Source organism: Acanthaster planci, linkage group LG21 (assembly GCF_054643075.1).
Source record: "Acanthaster planci isolate LZ-2023a linkage group LG21, COTS_SCS, whole genome shotgun sequence".
Taxonomy (NCBI): domain Eukaryota; kingdom Metazoa; phylum Echinodermata; class Asteroidea; order Valvatida; family Acanthasteridae; genus Acanthaster; species Acanthaster planci.
Window position 1 is genome coordinate 5,825,756 of NC_141797.1, and position 22,769 is coordinate 5,848,524.

The following is a 22,769-nucleotide window of genomic DNA, read 5'->3' on the forward strand; positions in this document are numbered from 1 at the left end:
GCGACCTTGGCCTCAAACTGAAACTGGCTTTGAGTTGTTTATTCAAATCGCCCCTGCACCCGGCACGACCATCTTAGGCTGCATGAGGGCGATTAATAAAAATCGTCGCTCGTCCCACCATCGTCCCCAGTGGTTTCCGCCGCTTTGCCTCCATTATTAGCCTCGAAAAAGGAAACATTCCCCCTATCCCCGATGATGTATCCTGATTTGATGCAAAAACAGCGAGGAAACGATTTATCTTATGTATTTGGTGCTTTTAATTCCAACGTGTCTCACGTCTCCTGTGAATCGTTACATCCACTTTGCTTTTAAGACGGACTCCCGTAAAACAATGGATTCCAGATAGGTGGCAAAATCACCCAAGTAATGGTTAACTGTATAAGGGTGATTTACAGAGTAAGGGGGTTGGTAGATAATAATCAATCGTAATATGATGAAATATTCTTTTTGTTCATTAACAAGGTTAAAGTGTGCCCGACTTTAACCCTGATCTCATTCTGATTTATATTCGTACATCATCCACGACCTTTCCATATATTTTTAGAAAAGGCCAAAGTGTATTAGACAGACTTCCTACTCCACTACACATAACACGTTCACCTACATTTAAATGGCTATTTGGAGGTGCGCAGATTCTGATTTTTTTCCCTGGGAGTCGTGTTTTATGCAAAATAAAAGCAGATTTAGTTCTTGGTTCCGATACAGCAAGGGTTTTTCTTGGTGGACGGGCTGGTTAAGAGGACAGACAATGATGGTCTTTTACTGCTACTCAATGCCTTACGAAGAACATAAATCGGTTACAGTATACTACCTCCATAGTCTTTCTGTGCAAGCCTCGTTTATTAGTTGGTTACTGCGGGGGGGCAAAGGTAATACCATAAATAGCCGTTTCACGAACTCTTATCAACTGGCCGCTTATAGTTATATTGATAACTGCTACAAAGGTCCAGTAAACTATCGGCAAAGACACTTTAAATATATCAAAGGTCTAAATTTACCAAACGCAATTCTATCTCAGTGTTTCATATTTTGGGAACGCTGTTCGTTTCAGTTTCATGACAAAGGAGAATCGGTCTGCCACATTGACTCCTCATGGCGCTGTGGATACTTGAGAACACTTTCTCCATTACGTGGACCCTCGCTATTGGTGCAATTGTGATCTTTTTGCTGTAAGTTCCTTATTTTTGTTAATTTCAACCGTCTCAGTGCAACCAATTATGACCTTTCGTTGTAGCACCAAGTTGGGCAATATTTTGTTCTTGATCAAAATTGTACCTCTATACTGGGTGAACTTTACTTCCGTATCGTTTGAAGTAATTGTAAGTACTATAACAAGCTGAATCGCGGTCTGAGGACTTTTTAACAGGTAGTGAACTAGGTGGAAAATAAGGTGGACATTGACAGAAGAAGGACGATATATACGCACACTAAATGAACACATCATGGACACCGGTTTACGGTTTGTAGATTCTTCAACTCTTGATTTTCTCCTTTACATGCGATCTTGTAAATCAGTAACAATAACACAGGTTGGAGGCAGTGAAGTACACAACGCTGCATTTTTTTTAAGAGACCTCGGATATTTTCTTCTTTGGAGCCCAGAGTGAAAGTGCATCAAGCAGCATTTCCGCGCCAAATCTCGCGCACGTTGCACAGCAACTAAGGCAGATAACGCGCTGAGCACATGGTCCATCCGTGCTTGCTGCAATATGTTTATCTAAACAAATCTATTTATTGTTTAAAATCCATTCTTCAAAAGCCCATGGATCACATTTAATTTTCTTTCCGTTGAAAGTGGTTTGGCGGGGAAAAAACAGAATGACCAAACATACATCCTGTGGTGCCTTTTGCCATCCGTTGGCTTGTGTTGTCTTCAGAAAGAAGCGTGAAAATGTCCTTTTATCGGTTCAAAAAAGGTGCAAAATGCCCCCCATCACCTGAACACGAGCCACGCCCCCCAAAAGGACTTTTCCCCTCAAAAATGCAATTACAGCCTGACGGAGAGGGTTACCATCAGATTTATTCAGAAGGAACTAAGAAATCATAATTTATGAGTCCCATTTTATTGCAAAATATGTGTTACCAAGGAATGTTCCGGGTGCCGCATTTTTTTCTTCGTGAGTAAGGTCTAACACGTAAATGTAGATATTTCTGTTTGCAATGCGTTTATTTTTAAATTAAGAAGTTTTTGCTAGTTCACTCAGTATACAGTGTAAACCTCCAACCAACAATGAGCAAGGGAATACTTGTCATCTTCGACATTAAATGTCAAATTAAATGGCGGTATTTAGAACTTTACATGGTTTAAAAGAGGATCTAAAGCTCAATGATCCCCGAGTTGGACCAAAACAGGGCACAATTTTCATAGCAACGACGGCTTTTGTCGAAACTACACTTCCCTGGTTCACATAGGACAATGAAACGCACGCGTTGTAGGCTCGTCGCTACCAACAAAATACTTCCAATCTACATGGTTCTTTCAACCGAGAGGGGTGTTTCTGCTCAGGGCAGAAAGAGCGCTATTGAACAAGGTCACGCAGAGAGCTGCGGATCCCTGCTTGGCCGCCAAAGCAATTTTACAGAGGCCACCTTTTCTCACTGAAAATGTCGAAATGACTGTCATGACGGCATGAGTGCTCATGAGTGAAATTGCGGAAAAGACATCCAAAGATGGGTTAAAAGGAATTCCATGAAAAATCACCTCTGGCATTATCGTTTCCATAGGTCTCCTCATTCGTGTACCTTTCTTTTCCATGCACATAGTTACCTAAATGAGAAGAATGTATAACTTGGTGAAAATGTACCTCACTGCATCTGATGGGTTGTAGATTTAGGCCGGCTGGCATGATATATTTTGTGTCAGCAAAGGTTTAAGTAGACTTCAGAATCATCGTATATGCAGACTATTTTAAAGTCTATTCCAGTAAAAATGTAAACTGCTAAACGTTTTATTTTTTCTCTTTTTATTTTATTATTACACTATATGAATAAAAATAATTTTGTCTACGTAAAATTATAGCTTGTTATAATAGTCATTATGAGTTCTAGAGTTTCTGAAGCGGCAGGTCATGTTTTGCACAGTATTTCTCATTCGTCCCAGGTGATTTTTCAGTTTCAGTAAATATGCCAGTAAATATTTTACAAAGACAGAGTTTGCGGGTGATTTTTTTTGGAAGTAAATGACTGAAAAAAATTAAGAATTTGTAAGCTTCTGCAAGTCATTTTTCCTGTACCAAAAGGTCCCAGAAGTGCGTCATTGGTAGTCAACTTTCAGGCTGTGAAGGAGATTATTTGAAATGTATTTGCTCTTAGTAGTTCTAAGATAATCAATTTAAGCAAGTAATCAAACTTAACTTTGTGTAATATCAATAGACCTAATTGAAAAACAAACCAGGACTTTCAACTTAACTACTTACTTACCGATGAGGGGGAAACATTGTAAATTTCTTCGACTGTGCATGATGGTATATGGATGGATTCAGCCGTCCCCAGAAAAGTAACAATACAGAGTTTAAAACTTCGGCTTGTTTCAGGGAAATGTTATACCCCTAGCCCAAAAGACCAACTTCATTTTATTTTCACAGGTATGACTGGTGGTGCCATCAATATTTCCAGAGGTTGGGGATTCCCGTTGCCCCATACTACCCAGTAATCGGCAATGTCCATGAATGGCTATCAGTAAGTGAAACGAACACCCTAATTATGAACTGTGATTATAATTTCTTAAAATAACCTATCGGGTAATATTCGTTAATAGGGAGTTTTTGCACGCTCACGGTTACGTTTAGCAAACCGGATACGTCACCAGTTGTGTGGTTTCATGACGTCATACGCAGGTCACGAATTCGCTAAACGTACACACAGCACAGATATCTCGCTCGTTACACGTAAGTACAAAGCGCGTCAGAAAATTTCAAGTTTCCAGTTAATTGGAGTTACATTTTTCATGTATTTTTTCATCATGTACAGAGTGAAATTAAATGAATCGCTAACATATACGGGTCGGTTTGGTGGGCTCAAAATCTTTCGAATATAAAAAATATTTGTGTACAAAAAGTCGGTTTCAAGGTGATTTTCCGTTGTCGGAAATAGACTTTGCTTAGATAACAGCCTGTGCTAGCCTTCGCTTTCGTAGCTGTCACTCCTACAGATTTGTTTTACAGAGCCCATAATTAAAAGCTGCCAGGCACTCTTTGAAGGACAGGCTAGAGAAAAGTCACAAGAAGTGCACATGATACATTTTATTCATTACTCAGGCCAATCTTAATGAGTTGGTGCCTGGTGAATTCGTTCATGAATAGGTTTCCCTTACATGTACATAGGTCAGCACTGGTGAGGCCAGGTCTAGACTAGGCCTAGGCAAATACCTGCTAGGTCAATGGCCTGTGTGTGTAGGCTATCAGTGCTATATGGATTAACCACATTTTGGTTAAAATGTATCCCTGATCAGAGGTATGGACTCGGGGAACATCATGGTTCTCTGCCTAATTGTAGGCCTACAGGCATGACAGCAATGCTTGCATACAGAAACCATCAACAATTTATCCTATCAATTGTATGTCAGGATGGTCTCAACGTCAGGCAAAAAAAAACCCATCAACAAGGTTTTACCCAGCCCTTGACATTACGTTCCTCAAGCAAGTGCTTGCTTTTTGGCCCCTCGTAGACATCAACATATTGGAAGTATTGACCAAAAAAATAAATGAAAGCCTTAAACATGGTCCAACCAGATGGCGTTCATAGTGACTACAAGGGGGTGTAAGCTTCGCAAGCTCCTTTCTGCATTCAAAGCAAATGAATTTGCATCACTGAGAGTGTAAGTACCAGTTTAAATTTCCTATGAATGTATAATGCACCTGCCTGAAGCATATCTCTTAAATTTTCAATTTCTTTTGATTTTTTTAGTCTATACATGTACAAAGATGTAAACGCTGTCCCACTTGCCCCCTGAAGCACTCACCCCAGACCAGTTTCCCCAAGTCAAGGACCCATCTTCCCCTAAAAAAAGTAACAATAAACCGTGACCTCAGTTAATAAAAAGTGTAATTTCTCCTCTAATTGCAAGGTGTGTTTAATACGTTTATATACTGTCAGTATGTTGTAGTGGTACTAGTGCCCTTAAAAAAGAAAGTGTTTCGATATGAATTAATTAATGTATCCAGCTCCAAAATTTATTAGTATGTTTGGCATCATCAAGTTCCATTTTTCTGATGAACCAAACCAAAATTAATGTGTTCAATTGCCATTTCGCATAAAAGAGGTCCATCCATTCTTTTTTCAGATGAAGCTAGGGTGCAGACCCCTCCACCCAAAAAGCGCAAGAAGGTTGAAACCACCGAATACATCCAGTACCTGAAGGACAAGTCAGAGAAGGAGTACGCTCTCAAATAGCAGCAGCTTGAGTTTGACCGAGAACGTTTTGAACTGAAGAAGAAAGAACGGCAAGCTAAGCTGAAACATGATTCACAGATAATGTACCTGATGCTGAAACATAACAAAAAAGGAGCTTTATACCAAATGACTTTTCATTTTTGTTGATCGTTTAGTTTTCAAGGCCCCGTTTAGAGTCAAGAGTTCATAGTTTTTAAAGCATTGTATTATTCGTAGTGTCAGAGGAACAACGTCATATTATCGACTTCACATTTTTGCAATAACATGCTTTTGTCAGTACAAGTTCAGTAAATAAAGATTGCTTGTTCAATATACATGTGAACAGACGTTTGCAATTTTTATTGCCAAGTCAACTGCACAGAAACCTAGTTTTTTTACTTGAATAAAGTGCATGTAATTGACAAATAATTGCAGTACTGCATATATTCCTACAGCCACTTTTTGAGCATGGCAAAACAAAAAATATTAAACGGAAACACAATCGTGATATGTCGCTCAGAAATGCAAGTGGAAGGGACGGGCTAGATACTTGAGGACTCAGTCCCATCCCAAGCAACCCTTTAAAGCCAATCTTGTGTTATGCATGAACAATAACCTTAAGATCTACCCTGCAATCCAGGCAGTCACTGACTGTAATTCAATCTTGGTTGTACAGGAGTTCCTCTTCAAGACAAGCATTTCATTCATGAAACAAATTTCACTTCTGCAATATGTAGAGAGTGATTTTAGATCAAATACTCTTCCAATCGGGGGTGAGATGCTATCCAAAAAAAATAGATGTCTCGCTGCCCTACAGACATGTGTGGCAGTTGGTGAACAATCCTCCTATCACGTAGTATTTTGCGATTGGCTGCAAAAGTAATTTCAAGTTCTTCTTGAAGTCAAGAATGGCCCAAAGAGTCAGGATCTTCCGGCATCCCCACTCCACACACTTTCTAACAGTGGACATTCGCTGATTGAACAGCTACTGCATGGGAGTAATGTGTGCTCCTTTGAATGGACCCTAAAGATTGTGATGTGTTGTGTATGCTGCATCTCCATCCAGACAAAATGGATGTCCATTGCTGTCATACAGGGGCATGACACCAAGCTGATCCAGAAGGCTACTCATTCGTAGGAGGGCGCAGTCATGCCTACAGCCTTCCACTGGCCAATATAGGTTTGCAATGATACCATTGGGTAGCATGAAGGATTGGTATTTAAGATCATGTACTCTTTTGTGTTTATTGAAGCAGATGCGTTAATTCTGGGTTGGTTGGCACATTAGTCTTATTGTCTCATCAATGAATCCTATGCAATGTCTGAGAGGAGCTCCTTGCTCCTGAATGGCATCTGTGTATCTCTGTAGCATTTCACCTTGCAACCAAGGAAGTGTCGAAAGCGAGCATGAAAGAAGTTGACTGTTTCCTTCATAACGAGCGATAGGGTTGACTTGGGACGTCCAAAAATCCTTTCAGGGTCTGATAATCTGTTGGGGTAGGCAATCGTCGGAGCGTGATACATAAAGCATCCACATACCTGATGTCACAGTCGGGTTCTGGCATACTATAGACTACAGAATTCCCAATGCTGCATGGAGCCGATGAAGTTTCTCACGGTCAAAACGAAACATATCCAGACACTGATCATCTGTCAGTGCTTCTAGAGAAAATTTGCTTAAGATAAGTTCATATGTCACTCTTCCTGCACTAGTCCCAGCACCAGATTCGAATAAAAAAAGCATTGTTTCTTCGTCATTTTCTTCCAAAGCCATAAACATAAGCTCGTCGATGGAGGCGGCCGCTCCAATGTTGAATATCTTTTGTCACAGCGTCACAATACGTTGGGATTGCGAAACAGCGTGTTGATCGTTAAGGATAAGGATAGCTAAACGTATGCGTACGCGTGTCCCTTTGCGTGCGAAGCCTTGCTAATTGAAAAAAAAAAAGAAAATTCATCCAATAATGATTATCATGGAAAGTCATACTACAGTGGTTTCAGCAAGGTAAAGCAATTTTTGATATACTGATGTTGGTCATTAGTAATTGTAATGCAATTTTCAAATCCAATGCAGAAAGGAAATAACAACTTTGGTGAAGAATGCGTCAGGAAATACGGGAAAGTCGTTGGGTAAGAATCAAGTAATTTTCAAAGCATTCATGACAGTTAATGAAATTCCCGATCTCCACCCTATAACTGCACCAAATTGGTGCTCTTTAATGCATCTGCTTCCTTTGGGATGCATGTATTTTTGTTCATACGTTTCTAGATTTTGATACTTGTACATTTACTGTGACTAATCCTGCTACAGTAATGCCGCCTTGTGGGCGATAAATAATTTTTGGAAAGGATGGGTTTGAGAGGGGAATGTTAATTTATTTGTTGAGTTTTTACCTTGCCTGACGTCCATTGTAACACTGTATGCTCAGTGTTTCCCCCGAGAGCGCGTGAAAAAACCACAAGTTTTGCTCAGGTGGGACTCCAACCCACGACTTCCTGCTTCCTGGAAATATAAATAGTTGTATGCGGTACCCACTGCTACATCTGACTCGAACCAGCCTGTATACACCAGCAACCTTGGTGGTCGAGTGGTTAAGATTTTTGCACTAATAAACAGGAAGTCGTGGGTTCGAGTCCCAGTCAAGCACTCTTGTGTTTTTGTTTATTTGGTTTTTTCCCACAAGCTTTCGGGCAAACACAAAGTATACATGTACAATGTTAAAATATACGTTGGGCAGGGCAAAAAGCCCAAAATTACATTAACTTTTTGGGGGGTTACAGAATAATATAATAATAAAGACTTGTAATATGCGCATATCCACCCGCGAGTTTTGTTTTTTTTTTTTGTTTTGTTCGGGTATCATTGCAGTCTCACTAAAACGTAAAGTGACGCTTAGACAGCATATTAATGAAAATGTTGAATACAGTTTCTCATTTCCTTTTCAGAATATACAAATTGCGCTCCCCGCTTCTCTACGTGTCGGATATAGGCATCGTGAAAAAGGTTCTGGTTACCGACTTCAGTAAATTTCCAAATCATTGGGTAAGAAAGAACAACCAACCCAACCCAACAAAACCTAAAAACCAAATCTGACACAATACACAAACGTGGGGGCCTGCGCATGCAAGCATTCAAGGACTTTCAGTTGATGTCAAACAATTAAGTTTCTACATTGTGACATGCCTATTCTTTCCTTATTGTATGCTATTGTGAATCTCATGCTCTGAATATGGCTATTTATTATTCATTGAGTTTACATGGGGGTTACCCGTTGGCCTTGGGAGTTGTGCAGACACTGGCAAAACTTCCCGAGGAGGACTCCATATGGATGATGTTAAGTAAAGAAACCAAAACCAAAGAAATTGCAGGTCGCATACAATTTGTGTTCATTCCCAGATGTCAAGGAAAGGGTGGTCACTGAGGAGCACGGTAATTCAAAGCGGGACAGGCACGAGCTCTTGTGCATCCCGCTTCCTTGTTCTGCCACAGTCTGCACAATTGTTGTATTGACCTTTTTCTTTTTTTCCCCCTAAATCAACTATGTTTGGTAACAGGACATCCCAGCATTAGGTTTCCCGCTGGACAAGGCTTTAACGTACATGAAAGGTCAGCGATGGAAAGACGCTCGTGCAATCGTAACTGCGTCTTTCACGGCAAACAAGCTGAAGCAGGTAAATCGCACCAACCACCTGTTCCGTTCCTGAGACGAAAGACCTATGTGTAAATGTATGTTATATGCTGGCGATCTACCCCCTATTCTACTTGTGGTGATCAGTCACACTTATTTACAGTAATCGTGCACTCAACAAAATATCTGACAGCGCAGCCTAGAAAAGTTAATTATGTGCGTACAAAGGCGACAAGCCTTGTTGCCTGAAACTGAGGTATATTGCCGTTGTTCTCCACAAATATAGATGGTGGATATATTCAACGACATCTGTGACCCTCTACTTGAAAACATCGAAAACGCCCACCTCCAAAACAAACCAATCGACGCAAAGAAGTAAGTATGCTTACGTCAACACTGGTTGCTGTTTGTACTATCGCCACCAAGTGTATCGTGGCAATGGGGATGCTCTACCTGATTGAAATCGAACAACCGACCGACCGGTCAACCGACTAACTGACCATACCACAGACTGACTGTCAGAATAACCTTTTGACTGATCAAAAATAAACGAATAAAAATAAACAATAAAGGTTGATTTAGGGTTTAATATTGTTGCATATTTAGTTTTATTGCCAACATCGCCTTTTCATCAGTAGGATTTTTTATGAAAACATTATGCAAAACCGGGGTTTTTTGTAATTGTGTCCTTTGCTCCCGCAAAATAATAGGAAAACGTTGCTTGAGAACATTGATCTTGTTGATGATAATCTAAATGAACTGGATGCATATACATACTAATATTCTCGCTGGTCAGCTTAGATTGTTAGTCAAACGGTTAACCAGGCAACCTCCATTTTGAAACGCAACCAACATTTCATCAGTTAAGTCAATATTTTGTTGTACAGTCCAAAATCCATGGAGTATTGAACAATGGAAAGATATCCAAATATAGAGATACATCCGTAGATTTATTTGCAGCTTTACCCGTCTGTAATGACATTTGACCATTGTCCCACTTATCTGTTTCAAAAAAAGGAATGATATCTCGAAATATATATCGCCTGCAAGGAAAATTGTATCATTACTTTGGGATTGAAAGTTAACATTGTAGGCTATTCAGCCAGGTGTGTTGTGTTCAAATTTTTGGTTTTCCTCATGCTGTGGAACGATACAGTTTTGGAAACATTTTTCATGCAACATTAGAAAGCCAATGTTTCCATTAACTCAGAAACATGCATGGTGGAAATCTTGAACTTCTATTTTCCAAAATGGCCCCCATCAAAACTGTCCATCGCATACCTTGCCTTCTAGATGACCTAAGACCTTGACTTCTGCGTGCACTGTTATTCATGAAACTGAGCTACCCATGGCAAATAACGCTTTATGAACAGCAGTCATCTTGAAGTGCCACAAAATGGAGGCAGTTTTGAACAGGGTTATTCAACAAAGCATCCCCCTAGACAGCCTAGTTCCTCCATTCTCTGGGTATTCCGACATTTTTTGGTCCAAAGCTCAGATTGAGCAATCAGAAATTCAACAGCGATCGCTACAACTATAGAGGAAGGACACAGAAGGGGCTGCAACTCAGGCACTTCAAAGTGTTCAATGACGGTCGCTGCCGAGTCAGACAAATAATAGAAAACATTCCAAAATGCCTGATTACTGCCTGCATCATAGCAGGACAAGTTGGGCCAGTAATATCCTAGCAATAGTTGTAGTTTTTGCTTGCAACTAAATACAAATTATTGCTGTGACCAGGAAATACAGAGAGAAAACCCTGGTATTAGACCTACTTTTGCCATCGTAAATAAACTTTTCCAATTTTTATACACTATACCATTATCAAGGCAAAGTTTGTAATTTTATTCTCCTCCGTCCAGTACATCGATCAGTGTTCAAAGACTTGGTACGAATTTGGCTAAGAAATATTGACTTTTATTGGAAAGCTAAGTTCATAGGTAACAAAATGCGCTATTTTCATCACAGGGAGTGATCGTGAAATCTAATAAAATACCCTCTTTTGTACAAATGCCATAATAAAAATGATTCATACCAAAAATCTTGTAGCTACTTATTCCCAAAATAACTCCAAAATAAAGAGCTCATTAAGGGCAATGACTGCACATAGACTTAGGGCACACAGTGTAATGCAAGCAACTGCACAAACATATAATTTGATATTGTCATGAGATCTTTCTAAGCACCAACAAGTGCGTGAATATTGAATTTCCTAGAGATTAATCTGGTAAGACGCCCTAACTGCGGTGGCACCGCACTCACACGCACATTCTTCAGCTTGACGCGCGTGCATGTGGCAAACCACTACACCCTATTGGTCGAAGAGGCATGTAACGTGCCCGTACCACCTGTCCACGAGCGTTGCACCACCGCAGTAATGGCTTCTACTTCCATTTGAAGCAAGATATGGGACGGAGCGAACCCCCCCCCGCCTTTGTGTTGGTCATTGTTTGATCGGAATCTCAGGAATTCTTTACAGATTTCTAGGGAGGATGTGTTAGGTAACAATAGTATAGAGTAAGGGGGAGGGATACCCCTCCGTCCCATATCTTGCCTGGGATATCTAATTCAGGTGGTCGGACTACACTGTACCTAAGTACACAAAGTTTTAAGGTTGTAGATTACAAGTGACAAATCGCAGCGGCGATCAAAGGGTACAACAGAGTTTCGCGGTCGTGGAACAGATGGTAGGTAACAAGCTTTTGGCGGCGCTCTGGCTATGACATGCCAGGCATGCAAGAAAGCGGGAATTGGCCAGATGTTCCAGCCCGTGCAGTTCAAACTCCTTCTGTGTCCTTCCTCTATGCTACAACAGATGCCACTACATTTTTTCTTTTTATGTGACTTTCAAGCAGCCTTCAATTCAGTGCTAGAATATCAAAGTTGTGCGGCATCAAACAGAGTGAGTTTCAATAAAATGAAACCCTTTTCGCGGAAATAATTTTTTTTCAAATCATTGATCCGTGAATTTTCTAAAACAGACAAAAGCTACTGTGGCGAGGCATCCAGTTGTACCCGTGATAACAGTAATGTCGCCTCCTTGTCAGAAGGAAATAACGTAGTTAGGCAATATTATCAGTATCCAAATGCAACATTCCAGTTTATTTAGACCTGCGTGTAGCCGGGCTAGCACACAAATCACATGGTTCTGCGTCCTTCCTCTTTGCTCCTATCGACTGTTTTGAATAGTCCACTGAATAAACCTGTACATTATCGCGTTTGGTGGACACACTAGTAGGAGGCTGTCCTTTGATATATCATTTCAATTTGGGTGCGGATCAAGGGGGGGGGCGTCTAACCCCACCCCACTCTAACAACAAAAAACAAGGGTAAAAATTCAGAAAACAATAACAATAAAGGAATTAAGTGTCCAAAGAAAAAGTATTCGACATACTGCGTAAGTACCGATGCATACTCCTCACCGTTTTTCAGCTGAAGTTGCAGTAAACACCGAACTTTTAGGCTGAGTTCGGGCGGCTTGTTCTCATATGTTCACGAACAGCTCAATTTTTTTGTTTATGGATTGACCGCTCGAACGCTGGGAACGTACAACCAGTTATCGTTACTAGTTGTTTGTAACAAGCAACATACAACATGGCGGCGTCCTTGTGTATTCTTCGAGAGTTAATGTTTGGCTAACTTTTTTTCTATTAAAACATAATTTCTGTTATGGAAAACGTTGATTTTGCAAAACTTTCTATTGTCTCCAGCTTTGTAAAGCCATCTCGATAGTTTTATGGCTTTTCATAAATCAAATCTCACGATTTTCCTGTGCGTTCGTGTAAAACCCTGACGAGAAGGCAGTGTGAACCTGTTCAAAGAACAGTGTTCTTGTGTCGTGTTCCCGCCGTTCGAGCTCGAGAACACGAAACCCAGGTCAAGAACAAACCGCGCGAACTCGACCAAAGTGTAAAGCTGCAATGTGTTTTTCTTAGACATGAATTTTTCTTCAACTTTGCATTCCGCTTAAATGTATTAAATTCCTTTTACTTTCGTATTTGGTTAAATCAACTGAAAAGTGCACTTTTTAATAAACAGTTTTCATTATCAATACTTTGGGTACAAAAACTGAGGGCGCTGTTGCTATGAAGTCATCTGGGGAGACCTAGGCTTTTCTGTCTAAGCTGTGAACCCAGAATTTGCTTGCTGAAAACATTTCTGAGAGAGGGAGTCAGGTTGACGTAGTGTTTCTTTCCTCCTCTTCCACCGTCTCCGTCCACATATGGATTTTGTTTTCAGTCCCTACCTGAGTCTCTGAGTTTTCCCCAAATTCATCCAGGGTTTTCCATCCCATGTTTAAAACCGAACATTTCGTCATTGTCTTCTTCATGCATTATCATACGGCAGTTGGCGCTGAGTGCGCTGTTGGACGAACAGAAAAAAAATGTATCTGCAAAGAAGATGAGTTGAGTCCAGCAAAATCTACAAGGAAGGTCTTGGAACCAAGATTACAAGTCTCGACTACTAAACCTTTGCATGTCTTGCGCAATGTCATAATATTCAGCTGATCTTTTTCATATTATATCTAATCAAGAGTCTTTTCATATATCTAATCAAGAGTCTTTTTGAGTTTCGTCCTGCAAAACATCGTGGCGATCACTCTGGGTTTGGACGTCTCGTGTCAAAAAAACCTTGACCATCCGTTCGTGAGACGGATCCAGAGAGCATTCAACCCAACTTTGTTCACACTGATCCCGAGTAAGTTTTTAATTATTTCTAATAACTTTTGAACCCTTTTGTATTTTGTGACAAAAACGTGGGACAAAGTGACAAAATGCAAAACCGAAACACAAAACCAATATTCTAATATAACCAATATTCTGGGCGGTAAGATTCCCATGTACTTACTTTACAGTAAGATATTTCAAGATAATTCGACAGTCCTGTTTTTGAGATCTTACAAATCCTATAGGCCTACCCTGCCATTCAAATTAAAGCTGACGGGCGTTAAAGTACTCGGACGACTGATGTGCTGAGCACTAGGGCCCATACAAAAACCGGCATTATTTTTGGTAAAAGAAAGAAGACCTCAAACCTGTGGCCCTGTTTTGCATAGGGGCGGGTGGCTACATTGAGAGCTGAGCGCATAGTTTTGGGGATGTTTTCGGCGAAGAGCGAATACAAAAAATGTTTTGCTGACCCCTATAAAAAGGAAACAAAAGTGAACTTCTGGCCCTAATCCTGAATTAAAAAAAAAGCTGAAGGCCTACCTCTCCCTGAGAGTCACCAGGCGGCACTATTTATGCCTGCAATATTTTCTACGGGCGTGTATGCTGTGTTGTGCAACCTTATGACACACTTTTCTATGGACGGACGTCATATTTGATGATGTTTGATACCCATTATTAGTATCGGTCTATTAGCATGGATTCTGGCGAATGTGCTCGGACTAATATTGAGTTTCGCACTAATGATTCTTGGTATCGACGGTCGATACACGGACCATATCGAGATAGTACCTGTATTTCTTCAGTGTATCTAGACGCCTTCGCTTTTAGTTCATTTGCCACATAATTCAAGAAAAGGCATACGTTTTATTAATGTGTGAGGCTGCTCTAAATGCACGATGGGAGCGGCACATCGACAGTGGTTACAAGTCAAAGAGTTGATAGTATAAAAAAAAACAATTCTGAGTGGGTGTGTGTGTGTGCACTTGAATCACAGTAGTAATATTGTCCTTTGATAAAGCAATCGCTGCCTTATTCATGTTTACATTTTATTTCCATGATTTGAAATAAGTAACAATCAGCATAGCAACAATCAGTAGGACGAGTTGGGCAAAGTTAATGTCTGCATTTACAGCCATCAATTAATGTTTACCGTCCAAAGCTACATCAACTTCGGAATTGTTTTAACTAGTCCATGCATCATCCATTGCTTTATCAGCCTATAGCATAGTGAACTTGATCCACTTTCGTCCAGTTTACAGCAGATGGTACCCTGCACACATATTTAACCACAGATATGGCTTATCCAACGGGGGGGGGGGCAATGAATGTTTTCTTTTGGATTTTTGTTTGTTTGTTTGTTTGTTTGTTTGTTTGTTTGTTTTTTACAAAGAATACTTCATAGGTGACTAGGAAGAAAATAATTCCGTATATATATTGTGAAATGAAAGAGCCAAAACCCTCAGATAACAACACCAGCATATAAAAACAAGGATGTCGAGACCCTGGGTACTTCAATTTCAGTGATTTTTTTCTCCCTTACATCATGTTGCACGAGCGAGAAGCTGCATTGGTTTTTGAAATTGCCTCCACCCACCACCAAAAGCTAGATACGCCGTGTCTTTAAGTGTAACTTCAAATACAGTCACTTGTTGGAAATATTTTAGGCTTCGAGATATTAAGTAACATTATGGACCATAATTGTCTGTAATTGATCCAGCGTCTACTGCTTTGTAGGTACACGTTCACATGTGCGTTTTGCGGAAATGTGAGAATGTTTAAATGGTACATACATATTGGTTGTTATTTGCCACCTGTTTTCACAAAAATGGGATAAGAAGTTTCTTCTATTTTTTTCTCCGTTAGAAGCGGCGAAAAGGGGCTGCGGCACGGTGCTCTGTCCTCGTTCGGGAACTGAATATGTGTTCAATGGGAAATCGGAACCATTGCGTAAAATAAAAGAAATAACAATAAATAAAAAGGACACCACCAGAACGAAGTTTAAGTACAGGTGGAGTCAGCCAAATATATAAAAATCATTATTCATCACAAATGACCATTCACTCTTTCTTGGTCCAAGTCAACATAAGCCATAGACCCCAGATATGTATACTAAAATGACGCGAGTATGACAACATTGAGTTCTAAATTACAATTGTTTTTACGTCTAAAGTAACATATCTTTCAGCTGTGTCTCATAAACTCAAACGTAGTTTTAGTGTTTGTACTGTGGGACAGACATATTCTGGGGAAGCGTTCGTTGCCCGATCTTTATACTGCCATGGTTACCTGGAGGTCAAAGTTGGGCGAGTCGTAAATGTCCCGTATTTACATATTAAACCGTTATCCTCTATCTTCTGAACGGTTCATGGTATTAACCTGCAATCTGGTGCAATGCATTAATGTTGATACTTAAATGTGAGTTTTGCACACTTCAGTTTAAGGTGGAGACACTTCAGTGTTGGTGTATAAAATATCAAATTAGAAAAGAACTGAATAAGACGCAGACTTGTATCAAATCACGAGATTTTGAGTCCGAGTCCATACAAGTCTAATAAGAAGCCGTGTTCATATTTTAGTTGACCTAATATACTGTCTGGTTGACCTAATCGGGTTGAACATTTTGAATTGGAAACACAAAATTGGACGTGCAATAACTTAATATGCATTTAACTCAAGAACAAGCATTTTTGATATCAAACCAAATTACCTACATATGTTGGGGGTTGGAAGTGTGTCAAAAATAATACCATTAGCAACGATGAAAGGGTGCCTTTTGCAAACTATCAAAGGAAAATTTACTTTTTTATTCACTGGCGACATCATTCTCTTTGTGGATGAAGCCGGTGTTCCTCAAAATTGCATAGACAGAGTGGCCAGAGGAAACTTACAGACATTTGACGAAAAAGTCAGTTTAATGGTTGGACGAAAAAAAAAACCAAAACGCAAACGGGATCAGATCTCAACGTAAAACCCAATCTACGGACCGACGGAGTCATAAGAGATGATCAGCTGTTTCCCATTTACTTAGGTCTAACCTCATGGGCTTAAATCCGGGGGCATAGGGGTATCCATTTATTGGCAACCAGGGCAAACAATAACACCTTCGCCATCTCAGCGTAGCCTCTAAAAGCTGTCTCAATGTATTCTTTTTCTTGTATGTCCTTCCCTTGAAATCTTCTTTTTAACCTGTAGTACTTTTCCCGCCGCTTGGCCCACTTTTTGAACTGATGGGAGCCAACATAATCCCAAATGAGTCGGTTGAGTTCTTCAAGAAAGTCATCCACCAGTCTCTTGAAGGAGGAGACATGATACAACAGTGTGGGGGCAAGGGTCACAACAAGGTTAGCAGTATAAAAAGTGCATGTAAATATGAAATAAATCAATTAATAACAGGACGTTATTCCAGCCGCGTCAGCACCCTTGACAATACGATCATTTCTTTTAAGAATTGGACAACTGGCCTCTGCATAGACATATTGCACCGTGCCTTTGAGGCAACGGAAGACTCGTTTCCAATGCTACATTAGCACATTTGTCAGTGAGTTGCCTATAACTTGTTGCAACAGAGTCCCCAGTCTAAATTCCTCAATGACCATTAACACAGTGGTGTATTTTGCAGACAAATTTAAAGAACAAGTTACTCGACCTGTTGCCGATTTGTTTGTTTTTATAGGAATTGGAAGCGCCCTAATGTTGTTCACAGTATTACCACCTGAGGGGGTAACACATTTGGACAAAATTGATCTTTTTGCAGCTTAAAATCAGCAACCCAAGAAAGTTGTTCGCACTTTTTAAAAAGGAAATGTGTCCAGAGTAAGGCGAAATGTTCCCCTGGGTGCATCGGTGCCCTTGGTTTATTTTAAAAAGGCTCTCGAAGTGGAAGTTTAAGTATAAATGTGGAGTGTAAAATTTATATTTGCAAAGCAAATTATAACATTGGTTTTGTTTAACATGCAGTACACCGCCATGATTGAAGAAATCTACAAATACACCGACCTTCCGGACACTCTTCCACCTCCTGAGCAGACTGGTAAGCCGAAGAGACTCACCTACAAGGAGTTTCTGGGCGGGGTAAGCCATCATTTAGAGGCTAGCTTTTTAGGTCCTTTAGCAAGTAATGGTTCCAAAGAACCATTCAGAAAAGAAACAAAAACATATCTGAGCACTGAACGGGAGGAGGATCGAATGTTATGATTGTGAATTATGATTTCACCAGTTGATATATCTCTAATCGAGGTTGGTGAGGCTCCAAAGCGACTCATGATTAAGTCAAAAGGAATCTAGTGTACCTTGAAATCTCAACTCTAGTATTTCCAAAAATTGAAACGAGGGAGTATAGCCTCTAAACTGAGTTAGCCACTCCATATGAAGGCTCAAGGGAAAACTCAATATTGTTGTGTATATTCTTATGAACCTTTCACTCAAACTCCTCTTGCCCCAAGTTCTAACTATTGTTATCTTGACCATTCAAAATTCAAAGAGAAAATAACACTCTTTGGTCTTTTAAAATATCATACAAAATGTGCATAATTGTAGGTTACTTGGTAAAATCACAAGCGACTGCCGAATAACCCTTGAGCATCTTGCTTGACAGAACATACTTAACAGACTTATTCAATCTATACAATATTTCCACATAGAGGGCGGCTCTTTTGAGAAAACAGAAATTTCGTTCACTTTTTTGACAATGGTGGACCGAATGTCGCTTAATACCATATCTGTTATTAGGTGCCACTTTTTGTGGTTTGTACTAATGCTTCAGGAGTCTGAATAAACGAGTAATACTGAGCAGGTATGAGGTATAAATAAAAAAGAGAATGAATTCGTTCGAAATTACATTTTCTTAATGACGAGGGGCGTTCTTAATGCAAACATAAATGTTGTGATCTCCCTTCAACCCGGAGCACAATGGTACGGTCCAAACTATTTCCTTTTCCGAGCTGCACAACGAGATGATTTTCATAAACAAAAACGAAGATTTCCAGAAGTTAACCCTTCCGTGTTTCAGAGATAATTTCTTCTGTGTCCATAATTAGAGTCAACTGAGAATGGATTTTAGACCTCCACGGACGTGTGAACTGACGCAAAAGTGTGGCCCTGAAGCATAATCGCACATGCACGTGCATGTACTCATTGAGCGTAATCGAAACCTTGCTCTCCTGGGACTCACGAGCAGTATTCTGGGGTTGTTGACTACGAACGCCGATGTGCAAATGGAGTGCAGCACCTAAGCTAACATTCAAGATAGCACTCACCATTTTTAATAAATGCAAAGATGACATGATATTCACTATCAAACCCCAAAATAATCTAATCAAAATCGTCAATGTGAATTATTTCCTTTAGCTATAAATATGTAGGCTTTATATATAGGTTATATTTTCCTTATTGTGAGTGCTTTCTGTTTTATGCAGCAAAATTAGTATTTAAATTGCGGTATGTGCGTACGTCCCTCATCTTTATCGTTGACTTTCTCCATCCATTCCGAAGTAAACGGAGCCCTCCATTTGGAAACCCGTTCCCACGTTCATCCAACACGAGAACTGGGTTTCGAATACGTCCATATTGTCACGGACGCGAAGCGTCTGCAGTAGCTTCACTGGTCGTTGATTTTTTAAAAATATTTTTCTTTGGATGAATTCAAATTTGAACATATTCGAAGAGGCATATTTCTTGAAGGTAAATGTACTGCTTGCTCTTGGCCGTTGAAGACTGCTCTTTTGACACCTGTCATGCTTGTTCATCTTGTATGTTGCTCACTCATTCAGAAAACCCTGATTTTATAAGATTGGCCTATTCAGTTAGACCGTATAAAATGCCGCTGTCTTTTTCTCGCTTTTTCTCAAAGCATTTAACTCAAGTTTCAAACAAGGCAGTGGATTGAAAGCTGCAGTATTTTCATACACTTAATCAGCCAATATTGTTAAAAAGAGCTACGAAAACCAAAGCTCTACCCTACCCTTTAAGAGAAAAGAATGGGGTATAGCCCAAGGACGTCTGCCTGTTTTCCAACAGAGTGTTCTTGCGTTTGCTGCAAATAACGAAGCAACTTCCACGATCCTGACATGCACCGCCTATCAGCTTGCTCTGAGCCCCGAAGTCCAGGACAAACTGATTGAAGAGATCGACAGGATTGCGCCTACCCCCGACGACATTAAGTACGACACGATGAACAAAATGAAGTATATGGAGACGGTGATATACGAGTGTTTTCGTCTGTATCCCCCAGTGGTGTCGTAAGTTCCATTCTAATCATCACAATGAATGTTGATACGGTATTTATAGTGTAATGACGCTAGATTGACTTACAGGCCATTCTTAAATTGCCTGTTAATGCTTCCAGATATACCCCCCTCAGATTCTACTTCAGAATAGACGTTTCCTTACCTTCTTTACAAAAGAGTCGTATTTTCATTTAATATTTGGTTTAAATGTTTAATATTTGGTATTTTCATGTTGTATGAGATTTGAGTTCTTCGTTTGTCTTCATACCGACAGCTATCCATGGTTCAAGAGCCACTTACAGCAAAAAAAAAACATTACGCCTTTGACGTACAAAGAGCAGACACTGCTGCATGACATTAATATTATATACTACAAATGTCACTAGTTTCTAACAGCAACTTGACCGTAGACAGTACACCACTCTCCCTGATTCCGTGACCGACGCCAGACGTGTCTGTAACGCGGTCACAATAGTTTGTATCTGTGACCTAATCTCACAGAACTGACCGCGAATGCTTGGAGACCGTGACGTATGGCAAGTACACTCTGCCGAAGGGACTGGTGATCCACATCCCGGCTTATTCAGTGCAACATGACGAAGACGTTTGGCCAGATCCAGAGAAATTTCATCCAGAGAGGTAAAACTCGGGTATTCGAGACGAGCAACGAAGAAGGAGTAACCGTATTATTTATAGATGAATGATACAATCCCATAACGTGATGAACCTTTTATACTCACATTGCCAAGTCATGCTCAGACAGGTTTCCTGACACCATAACTATCTGTCAAATCTGCTGACGGTGTATGGCAAATGTTCACCACGAGCATGGAAAGGGTTGAGATGGACGCATGTGTAACCGGAAAAATGTTTGAAATCAATGTCATATCCCAGGTTCAGCCCCGAAAACAAAGCTTCCATCGAACCGGTGGCATGGCTTCCCTTTGGCGGTGGTCCGCGGACCTGTGTCGCCGTCAAATTCATCACACTCCTGATAAAGGTCTTCTTGACCCGAGTCCTGCAGAAGTACCGTTTCGAAACCTGCCCCGAAACACCGGTGAGTTAAATTATTTGCCTGAATGCAATTATTAGCCTGGCGTGCGATACGAGCAGTTGTTGGTGGTGGCTAGTCCTCCAACTCCACAGGTGTTCAAGTTGCAAACAGGCACCACTGAGTAAAATTATCGTGACATTTGCACTCCTTCCGTATTTTCGTCCTCGATACACAGGTTGCATTCTCTTAAAGACGATGAACCATTTACTTTTTTTCTGAAAGGAGTTAAGTCCTCAAAGATACAGTAACGAACAGTTGTCACAATTTTCAGTGTTGCACTTCTCCAACCACCACATGAAGTGGAACAGAGCCTCTCCCAGAGTATGGAATTGTTTCTCTCTTTCTCAATCTATATTACTGCTGAAAGAGGAAATGGGCCGGGAGAGGCTCCCATTGCCTGATACGTATAGGTGGCGAGGGTTGGTGGGAGACGGTGACATGGCATCTCAGTACACTCCAACCTGGGCTGTGCTTAGCATTCCAAGCTTTAAAGAGCCGATTATTTCTGGACAAAGAGACGAAACAAGGCCACGTTCTAAAGGGCCCACTCCAAAAATACAGTTCCGGTCCTAGGCCAACATTCCAACTAAACCAAGTCGCCCCACCCGTAACAAACAAACCTCTTTTTTTCAAACAGATCCCTCTGAAGATGAAGAAGATGACTATGCTGGAACCGCAAGACGTCTACGTACGTGTGGTGCCAAAAGAACACCGTTAAACTCTGCCATCAAACAGTGACTACTTTTCGTATTGAAAAATCTGGAGCAAATTTCGTGGATCTGATCAGCTCAAATTTGTTCAGCTTATAAATACCAGATGCCCCACCTGCCAAAATTTAATTCGATGCATATTGCTTCTGTTTATTTTCTAGCTTTCCCCATAGTGAATGTAAGTATAATCTTTTGTTTCATTTACTCAAATTAACACAAGGTAAACGTTATCCAAGTTACCCTGATATACGATAAGGTTATTAAAAGAGTTTAAAATTCTTACGACCGTAGACAAGATAATAAAAGAATAGTTTCGGCCTCAACTTTAAATCAAATGATTAAACCTCAACAATTACCTTTTAAAAGTTACATTGAAAAAATCCAACAACCTATACAAGACGTTGTTAAATTCTGGAAACGCAGAAAAACACAGACGAATATCGGTGCACCATTTGGCATTATAGAATTAGACTCCTGTTCGCCTCATTTTCAAAATACATTGAGTACCTGCAGCAATTTTACAGAGACACACTAGTATGCACTTGTACTATTTAATAAAATAAGGCTACCACTGAGTACAACTTTTCAAAATACACTTTCCAAAGTGGCTTTCTAAATAATCACATTTTATCTGAAGACATTGCTGGTTTTCTCTTTCTGGCCAAGTTTTCATTCGAAAATACGTTTCAGAATTATTTTAAAGGAGCTTAGGTTTTTCAATAAACCTTAACCACTGATTTTATCTTCTCAGATTCAATCTTATCTCTAAAACGATTGTTCTTATATTCCGAAATTTAAGATAAATCTTATTTCTGTTTCATCAAAAAGGTTAAGATCAGTATCACTCCGACCTTTTCTCTGAATCATTCTTAACTTAATTATTGATCCAAATCAAATGTAGAAAAACATAAATGATCTCAAAGTTTGGCGTGAAACAGTATCTTTCAAGTGTGCATGTACGACCAATTTTGTGCTTTAGATTTATGCCTACACTAGAATATCTCAAACTGCATTATTTTTCATAATTACAAAAAATGAGATATTACAGTGAAATACAAGTTCCTACCTTTTTACTCGTGCACATTTCAATCCTTTTTGTTTGGTTTAATATG

At 40.0% G+C, this 22,769-nt stretch overlaps 1 protein-coding gene and 2 pseudogenes across 1 annotated transcript; 2 read left to right on the forward strand and 1 right to left on the reverse strand.

Annotated features, from left to right (window-relative positions):
• The first annotated feature begins 1,006 nt into the window (after positions 1-1,006).
• Positions 1,007-22,730, forward strand: LOC110990002 (cytochrome P450 3A2-like). Its single transcript, XM_087131360.1, has 13 exons — positions 1,007-1,169; positions 3,585-3,678; positions 7,445-7,500; positions 8,317-8,413; positions 8,926-9,042; positions 9,286-9,374; positions 13,558-13,697; positions 16,862-17,010; positions 17,627-17,740; positions 19,685-19,905; positions 20,395-20,532; positions 20,788-20,950; positions 21,585-22,730. The coding sequence occupies exons 1-13, from the start codon at positions 1,093-1,095 to the stop codon at positions 21,663-21,665; spliced, it is 1,536 nt and encodes a 511-aa protein (XP_086987486.1). The 5' UTR covers positions 1,007-1,092; the 3' UTR covers positions 21,666-22,730.
• Positions 4,558-5,609, forward strand: LOC147795726 (uncharacterized; annotated as a pseudogene).
• Positions 6,117-7,409, reverse strand: LOC147795727 (uncharacterized; annotated as a pseudogene).
• Positions 22,731-22,769: the final 39 nt, after the last annotated feature.

Excerpts from the sequence above, each read along its gene's own strand:
- LOC110990002 (XM_087131360.1), top strand. The coding sequence starts at position 1,093 with ATGGCGCTGTGGATACTTGAGAACACTTTCTCCATTACGTGGACCCTC. Across the intron at positions 7,501-8,316 it reads AAATACGGGAAAGTCGTTGG|AATATACAAATTGCGCTCCC; the intron begins GTAAGAATCAAG and ends TTTCCTTTTCAG. Across the intron at positions 19,906-20,394 it reads CTGTATCCCCCAGTGGTGTC|AACTGACCGCGAATGCTTGG; the intron begins GTAAGTTCCATT and ends CTAATCTCACAG.